This window comes from Numida meleagris, chromosome 1, assembly GCF_002078875.1.
Source record: "Numida meleagris isolate 19003 breed g44 Domestic line chromosome 1, NumMel1.0, whole genome shotgun sequence".
NCBI classification, from domain to species: domain Eukaryota; kingdom Metazoa; phylum Chordata; class Aves; order Galliformes; family Numididae; genus Numida; species Numida meleagris.
Genome location: NC_034409.1, coordinates 52,370,481 through 52,379,869, shown reverse-complemented (window position 1 = coordinate 52,379,869; position 9,389 = coordinate 52,370,481). Strand labels below are relative to the sequence as shown.

General features: G+C 48.9%; 1 protein-coding gene across 1 annotated transcript in view; it reads right to left on the bottom strand.

The window, feature by feature from the left end:
* Positions 1-9,380, bottom strand: part of CACNG2 (calcium voltage-gated channel auxiliary subunit gamma 2) — a 46,670-nt gene extending 37,290 nt beyond the window's left edge. The window contains exon 1 of the mRNA XM_021386023.1: positions 9,155-9,380. Within this exon, the coding sequence (XP_021241698.1) occupies positions 9,155-9,365 (211 nt within the window). The 5' untranslated portion in view covers positions 9,366-9,380. The remainder of the gene's footprint in view (positions 1-9,154) is intronic.

The window sequence follows — 9,389 nt, the reverse complement described above, 5'->3', positions numbered from 1 at the left end:
GAAGGGAAGGGAAGGGAAGGGAAGGGAAGAGAAGATGGCAGATCTGAGAGAGTAAGCAGAGAAAAAGGGAAGAAAAGAAGCAGCAGTGCATTCTGAAGGGGACTGGTGGAATGAGCAAAAAAAAAAGACAAAATGAAACCAAAAAGGGAAAGCTCTAAGCAGCATTTTCAGGATGGAATGAAGCTCCAGAAACAGGTTCTCAGAAATGTGTGATTTGCAGTGGATAGGTTGCAGGAGTCAGCAAATAGGGTTGGATGAAAAGCTGTGTGATTGACAGTGCTTGGTCTATGACACTGAATGAACATGACCATAAACCTGGGAAATATTCAGTGTTCAAGTGAGATCCATCACACTGAAGCTACACTGGTGGTATAAACAGGACCTGAAGGAAGAGGGAACTTCCCTGAGCGATGGCAAATTTAAGAATGAAATGCAGTTATGAAGCAGTGGGAGGAGAAAAATAAAACACGCTAAAAAAATCATGTTCATGGAGAGAATGAAAACTGAGAAATAGGAAGAAATCCAGGGGATGGAGGTGGATAGTGTTATTCTTTATTTGACAGAATGTATACTTTATACAACAAGCTAAATCAGAAATTTATAGTTGTTCTGCTTCTAGCAAAAACACACAACAGAGGAATTCCTACCCATGGATAGCATGGCATTGCAGTCTCAAGTTTTTGTATACCATCCTCATTTTCTGTTTTTCAAGGCTAACAGGTAGAAGCATATGCTCTAGGGGAACAGGAGGTGCAGGATAAAGTCCATACGCTTCTCTGGGGAGTTATAGGTTTGATAGGAAGCTGGTATAAAATCTCCAGCAGCCTGTGCCACAGAAACAGAAGCGGATTTCACCTATCCTGCAGGGCTTGTTATGAAAACTCTGTGTAGTTTGGAATTTTACAGGGGAGCTTTTCTGTAACACAAATGGGATAAATGGGGTTGGGAGACAGAAAGCTGTCAGCAAACGACAGAGATTCCATGAAAGACAGAAATACAGAAGGAAGAAAACCCAGAAGCTGGATGCCGAGGAATGCATGGTCTCCTCTACCATTTCACACTTCCACCAACCCCAGGTAGGGCATCCATAAGAGGACTTTTGTCCCACAGAGAGGGATGCCAACTTGGACTTTTCTAGAGGGGGTGCAAGATGGTGACAATGGAAATAGTTTTAAGAAAGGTACTGCTGGGCTGGAGGAACAGCTGGCATAAATGGGTGCCCCATGCACTGAAGGCAAATTGAGCCCCTGGTTTGTGGGGTATGGCAGTGGGGAAGCAGGGCACACGGTGACCTCGAGGGACACAGCTGTTTAAAGCATGCACAGCCCTTCCTCAGCCTGATTTCTCTCCTGCCTTCGTGGACCGTGAAAGCAGCACAGCTCCTTCCAAGTCACTGAGGTTGCACCAGTGCAAAGGAGGGGAGAATCAGGCCTTCATCCCTTGTGCATAGGAACACTACAGTGTTGTACGTCATCAGATGCCAGTTCAGTAATCATTGCCACAGATGCAAGAGAAAAGAGACAACCTCGTTTCTAATTTAGTCGTGATAGCATCAAAGAGACCCAAAGCCTATTGCTTTCTGGGAAGCAGGGATATCAACAATAATAATTCTTTGCACTTATGTAGTACCTTCACTGCTAACTACTTACTTTATACCCTGGGGTGTGAAGAAAAAGGACTCCACTTAATTCTGTATGCTCTTAATTGCTCTATATCCCAGATCCTTTCTAACAAAATATGATAGAAATACCTAAACTCACAGTTAATTTGTCAAATTAGGGCAGTCATTGACACTGGCAGAAACGCAGGCCTAGTTTGCATCTTATGTTGCAACTGCATAGCAGAGCATCTAGAAACAAAAGAAACACCAGACGAAGTAAATCTGAGCTCCGTTTAATCCCTGACAAATGTTTCAGGGAAGAGGCAAGAAGCACATGGCAGTCAGATAGGGGATAGACTGCCCTTGTGAAATGTTATCCTAGTTTTTATGGAGCCTAGCTTAATTGCTGAATTACGAAACACCCAAAACGCTGTTCATATCCATTATGAGGACGCTTAATTTTCGTGAACTCTGTTGTAAATGCCCACTTGCTTGCTAAATGTTGTTAAAATCTTGGCCACGGGAGCTCCGGTGGCAATAAACTCCACAGCCCTGATACGCATCAAATGAGAAAGCTTTAACTGGGTCTCCGGTGACTCACGTCAGGTCCTCTTGTCTGTGTGTTACAAAATGGGGAAATCAAGAGCTACTGATCCATCTTCTTTAGCCCATTCATTATTCAACACAATCCAATTGCTTTCCCGCTCATTCACCTCCTGTTCCAGGCAAACACATCTAGTCTTTCAGGCTGTCCTCATACACACCGTCTTCCTTACTCCTCCTTATCCCTTATCCTTATCACACGTCTTCCTTACCCTCCTTACTCCGCCTTTTATGAACCCTCCTAAGGCTTTACCTCCTCCCTCAGATTACCCCTTGCGCTCTGTTATCCTCCGTGCTCCACTCCTAGTGCTAGGGGACTTGCTGCTGGTGGGTTTTCTGTCTACAGCCATGCAATGCCCTGAGCCATGGGTAGCAATATTCCTGTTTCAGAGAACTGAAGAGCTGCTGTGTTTCATTTAGAGCCCTGCAAGCCCTACAGCCCTCCTTTTCCCACCAGCCAATGGTACTCTCTGATCTGATGACTGAGACCCACTGGAGACCCTGGCCCCATTCTCCTCACCCCTTTGGGTGATCCTGAGGTTCTCAGAGAGAATCCTCTTCCTGTAAGCAGCTTGAAAAGGACGGCTGTTTGCTGAGATGTTCCCTGTAGTGCACAGCAACAGCCCCGGGGTGAAGGCTGCAGAGACCCCGATTTTCCTGTTGGAGCCTGGCCTGATTCATGTCTGAGGGCTGGCAGGGAGGGTATTTAGGGCTGCCGGGAGCTCCTTCCAGCCCAGTTGCTGGCTGCATGCAGATGAGCCAGCTCATCAGCTGTGCTGCCAGTGAGCCCTCCAGCCACAGAGGTTGGAGGCTGCAAAGTGAAGGGATGTCGGATTGACCACAGGCAACGAGCAATGAGGGGAGCACAAGGGGGGGGCTCAGAGGGAGCCGTAGTGCCCTGCGGGTGAGAGAAGGCAGCAACAGCAACCGGTGTCATAGGCTGCTTGGAGCGGGGGGAGGTTGGCCAGAGAAAGAGAAGGGGGACATCCACCCCGAGGGGTTGCCTTGGAAAGGACCTCTGAAAGGATGGGGTCTCTGGGCTGAGAGAATGTGAGACAGGGGGCAGCCAGGGTGACGTGATGGCAGAGAGAAAAGGAAAGAGGACAGACAGATGAGACGGCAGGAGCAAAGGGGACAGAGGAAAGCAAGGGCAAGCTAATGTAACACAGGAAAGAGCAAAGGGGGATGGGCCTTGGAGAACTTGGAGAGAATCAGGGAGGAATAATGAAGGGGAAGCTGCTTCTGAGAGAGCACAGAAGAGACGTGAAGATGAAAGAGAAAAATAAAGAGGAAAAACAGGGGAGGGAAACGAGAACAAATTAAAATGGAGATGGATAGAATGAGTCAAAGATGGAGGGCGAGGAGCGAGCTGGGGTCATGCAAGCGAGGGAAAAAAAAACTTCGGGGTGCATTGTGTTTGCAGTCTGCTCCCCGCACCCCTGACCTATCCTGTGCTCTGCATGTCCCTGCTGGGCTGCTGCAGCCCTGGGGCTGGAAGCCCTGCTGGTGACCCCTCCTCAGGCAGCAGACCCTCATCCTCCCCAGAAGCCCCTTGCAAGGAGGAGGCTGTGGTGCCCAGGAAGGCAGCAGTGCATCCTCAGCAACGGGGTGATGTGAAGGGGGAGGCAGTGCAGAACGCAGTGGCTAGGGCTCCCCCCTGGGATAAAGAGGGTATGCTTGGTTGGGAATCCTGCTCTTAAAACAGGGGCAAGGGGCAGAGCCAGCTGAGAGCCTGAAATGTTCCCCGCTCCCCTCGGCAACCTGCTCGATGCTGCTTTTAAAGGAAATAAATATGGAGATGCTGCTGGCGAGCCCCAGCGGCCCTCCTCCCATGAATTCCCGATGAGCTTGCACTGAACCGCAGCTGAGCGAGATGGAGCGGAGGGGCTTGGGTGGGAGAGGGATGGGTTAACATGGAATCGTGGGATAGGAATAGCTCCTGGTCTCCCTGGCAAAGAGACATTTGTTCTATCTCTGTGTAATTTCTTTATACATTACTGCTGCCACACTGCATCTCCATGTCCCTCCCACTGCATTTCGCTCTCACTCTCTTCAGCAAGGCAATTTCTGGTGCATTTCAGGACAATATTAACCCATTCCTCTTTCTCTGTCAGTAGGGAGATTCAGAATTTAGACACGGTTTAGAAGTCAGTTCTAGCAGCTGGTTGGCAAGAAACAGCATTTCCTTGTCAAATCTGAAATGAAGTGAGCTTGCAGGTCTCAGCCCATTGAATCCCCAGCTCTTGGAGATTTGTGAATTTAAGCTATGTGAGAACTAAATCCACCCATGCCTGGGATCCCGTGTGCCTCCCCCTCACCACCTGCACCCCACTTCTGGAAATCCTTTGCCACCCTCTTCACACCAGGCCCATGCAGCTCTGCATCCTCCCTCTGCCTGGCAGAGGCAATGCCGGCAGCAGGCAGTGCGGCACCGAGCCTCTGCCTCCTGCATCTCTGGTCTATGCTCTGGGATGCTCCTGCACCGCCAAGCATGGGGACCCTCATTCAATCTACTGCTATTTGCACTCCTTCCCTGGAAATCTCCTGGTGTAGAACAGCAAGAGGCAGGGGAAAGGACCCCATCAGCTTTGTAGATCTGTAGAAATAGGACAGTGGGCAGCTCTGCAGGGCGGAACTAGGGATGAGGAAAATGAAGGGTGAAAGAGAGATAAGAGGGAAGACAAGGAAGAAACGTTCGTAAGATCGTGTGAAGGGAAAGAAGTGGCCCAGCAGCAGACAGCAGTGAAAGAAGCAGCGAGGGGAAGAGACGCAGCACCAGGATTGTGTCCAGCGCCTGTGTCCTGCCTTGCCTTGCCATCAGCTTTTCATTTCTGCAAACACCGAAATTGCACTTAACTCTCATGTGCTGCACAGATATAACAAACTGGAAAGGGAACAGATCAGCTCATTAATTTTCCTTGGGAAGGGTCTCTAGGCAGGAATTATTTTCTGCACCAACATCCATTCAATTACTTGCCTTCACACCAGTAAGATCTACAGGGATGTCTAACCTCATGCGCATCACTCATGCCTGCCTGCCCTGGACTCCTCTCTCTCCCTTCTCAGTAAAAAAGCCTCTCAGACCTACCCCTTTCCTAATAATAATGACAACATGACAAAACCAATAACCCACAGATATAAAATACATTTAATTTACTTGCTTCATAAGACCCTGATAAGGCTTCGTCATTCACTTTTTGAGATCCTGTAGGAGATCTACAGGAGCTAATGAAAGAATTAGACAAGGCATCACTCATAATAAAAAGTGTTTTAAAAGCATTTGGTGCCAAGGAGGAATTAGGCTGGAAGCTCTGCAGCCATTTCAAAGTTGTAAGAGGTGCAGCACACATGTGTGTCATGAGCCCATGGGCCTCAGCTGCCGGAGTTGAGGTAGATTCTGCCATTTTTCTTGAAGAGCAAAGATTTTTGAGCCACTCAGGTACACATTTAAGCACTCCCAAAGCCTTAAAGAGAATTATCTAAAGGAAGATTATGAAAAGAATTGGAAGCATGGTCTGCAGTAATGGGAACTGCCATCTCTTTTCTGCTCCAGCCCCGCTGTTTAAGAGGGGCTCCCCGTAGGATGCAGGAAAGAGAGGAAAGGGAGTCCAATAGAGGCTGAAGACGCAAAATGACAGTGCTGTTTGGAGCAACACAAAGCTCCGAAGATACTGACTGAGAATGTTGAATGACAGAACAGAGGGGAACCCTAAAATCCTAAAAGCCCAGGAATCAAATTGTTCAAGGGGAACTCGCTTTCTTATTGCAGCATATTTGTGTGCACAGGCTGAGCCTCCACAACCCTTTTCGTTATTGGATATCTTGGCCAAGAAAAAGAAATACAATTTACCACAGCATTGGAATATGAAGAGTTCACCATTTCTGACAGCCTACAGTGCTGGCTAGCGCTAGCATTCCCTTATGTCCCCCAAAATGAAGGCAACCTCATCAGAGTGTTCCTATTGTTAGCAGAAGATGGTTTTGGCTCCTTCTTTGATTATTTTCTCATTAAAATTCCTCTGCCCTCCTCTCCACTGCCTCTCCAAATCCTATGGGCCTGCACCATTTCTGTCCCACACTCTTCACCAGGTAGTTTTGACACACTGTGAGCAGGGCATGAGCAGAGTCCAAGGGTTTGGCCATTTCCACAGCCTCCTGGGAGCAACCCCTTTCCTTCCCAAACCTGTCCAACCCCTGCACCTTGGGGCCAAGAAGCCTCTGCTGCACCCTTCTCCACCGAGCTTGCAGCTCTCACTTGGGAGATCAAGTGAATCAGGGACACCTTGTGCTGAGAAGGAAGACAACCTTCTGGCTGATCAGATATGACATCTGGTTGCCCAGTGCCCTCTTGTGTCTCCCTTTTGGGTACATTTGGCTGTGCCATCCTGGGATTAAGGAGTGCCAGCCACCAGCCCATGCAGACTTTGGATAAGGATAGCCAGTCAGAGGCATCCCCAGCCATGAGGCACAGCCATGACCATGTCCTGCTCAGTGTATGGCCATGGAACTCCTGTTACCTAGCTCACCTCAAAAGTTTTGGGACAACCTGTGTCCTCAGTCTGGGGATGCTCAGGGCAGAACTTGCTCCCAGGTCATTCCTAGCACCTTCCAGCCCTGCTTACCACTTCTGCCCCACATCCAGTGGCTCTGAGGAACTAACCAGTCCCCTCCTTTGTGTGGTGGGGACAAAAGAGAATCCCACCACCTCTCATGCTGCCTTTCCCAGCTCTTGTGTAGGGTTGCAGTCTGATTTTGCATGAGAGCATGGGCAGGGGACGAAGATGGCACTGGGAGGGGCCGGGAGCACTTTAGAACCTTTAATAGGGAGCATCCTGACACTTTCCCTTATCCCACAACCACTTCTCCACAGTCCCTGTGGGGTCCAGCTGGATGTAAAGGAGAAGGAGCCTTGAGGCTCCTCTGATCTGACAAACCTCACCCGCCCCTTCCTCCTCCCCCTCCGGCTGCGTCCCTCTGGATCCAGCTCTGTGGGCACATGGACATGATCTGAATTCACTGCCACTCCTGGCCAGGGTCCTCACACCTCTTGTCTCCTCCCCAGCCTCCCTCTGCCCTCCGGCTTGGGGACATAGCTCAGGAGGGGAGTTCTCCCCACAGCCTCCCTCTCTCCCCACATGGCTTCACTTTTGGGCTTGCTTTTTTTTTTTTTTTTTTTTTGCCATCTCTCATTAATTTTTAATTAAGGAGATGTCTCTCTCCCCTGTTGTAATGAATAGCTATGTGAAAAGCTTTTCATTCTTTATTAATACATATCTCCATATATTTATCTATTTGGAGGAAATGCGTGCATGTGCGCGAGCGAGTGTGTTTAAAACATCCCCCATTAATTTACTGCTATTGATTTTCTGGCGTGGAGACAGCATATAGTATTCAGCATAGAGCTCCTCTGCAGGATATGTTAAAAGGCAGCAGTTTGGGTTGACAAAGGGCACTAAATGCAGTATGCGTCAAATAGACCATCGCTCAATGAAGTCACTTAGCTATTCAAAACATGTCCAGCCATCACTCAACCGTTTGCACCAAGAACAGGGGGGAAATTCGTGCTTCTTCCCGGACACAACCGTTTCTAAACAGTAGCTTTAGCTTGCTTTGGTGGGAGACATAAGGAAATACACAGTTTATTCCCCCTCCCCCTGCCTTGCATCTCCCAGTGCACTCTCAGAAAATCGCTCCTGCGGTACTCGCTTCCCCTCTCCCCCATCAGGGAGCTCCAGGCACACCCAGCTCTGGGGGGCACTAGCAGACCCAGGCGATATCTGAAGGCACCCATCAGCCCCCATAGCCCACTCTCTGGCGGGGGGCTGATTCATAAGCAGCGTTTTGATACCGGGCTGCAATGTGCACTGCCTTGCTCTCGCTGCCTCCTTCCCACTACGTGTGTAACATAAAACCACGCATTTACATCGGTAGCGCCTATCCCTCCAGCACTGGCTGCAGACCACCTCCCCAGCCTACATGTATGCCAATAGCAGGACTGAGCAACACATATTTAAAAGTGAACTGCTGGCCCCTCACTTCTCTCCCCCTCCCTTAGGAACGTCTGATTCCAGAAGTTGGCTGCGGCAGTGGCTCTTCTGCCATCAGACATGTCACTGAGTTGCTGTGCGGTTTCACCACATAAGAGTTAGGCTGATTTTTCTATTCAGACACTTGTTTATTTTTAGCCTTTACCATAAACCTTAAAGAAAAGCCCCCAAACAAAAATCTACCCCCAACAACAAACAAGCAGGGGAAAGATCCCAGCCCCCAGACAAACCAATCAGCTGCCAAATAGACCCCCCTGCACCCAGCCCAGTAAGATGTGGTTGCTCACAGACATTATGAAATGCTCTGAACTCTGCTTGAGAGGTCTGGAATCACCAGATCTAACATATGAGGCATTTTGGACATGGCAGGGTTATTTCCCTTTCTCTCTTCTTCTGAATCAATAATCACATCTGAATTGCTTCGCAGTCACCCCCTCCCTACATTGCTCCTCACTCCCAGTCTAGTCTTCGCAAATAAGCCATTTGTGAAGAGACAAATTATTTCACTCTGTGGCTGCAGACAGAGCACAGCAATAACACAGCATTTTGGCACTGCTTTCCCAGGCAATACAAACAATCTGAAGACAGGTAGACCACATAGTTGCTTTTTGAAAGGGTCTCTTGGTGTTTTTGTAAGACGCATATTATTCCCGTCGGAAGGGGGAAGTGAAATTCTGGGGAGAGTGTAGGGCAGAGGCTGAGGAAGGGAGAAGGGAACGGAGCAACAAATAATTTGCTTGTCTTCTTGCCTCTGTACCCCATGTAACTAAGCCCACCACTCTCAATTGTGGTGGAAGGAATGAAGTGAGAAAATGGTGGAATGTGAAGGGATTTATTGGGGGTGGGATATGGGATAGGGGGAGAGGAAAGTGGAGGGGGGGGGTGGAGATCCAGAATCAAATACCTTCCAGGCAGCAGGTTCTCCATAATCCAGAATGGGTCATGACTTCCTCGTTCTTTTTGCTGGTTTCGTTCTCACTGACAGTTTTAGTCTTGCAAACCCCTCTGGAGTAAAGCCAGTAGTCGGTCCCCACAGCTATGGTCATCAGGCTGAAGGCAGCGAAAGCACCAACGGTGGTTAAAAGCATCTGAACACCTCTGTCAAAGAGCCCCATAATTCTTCATTATACAAATACCCA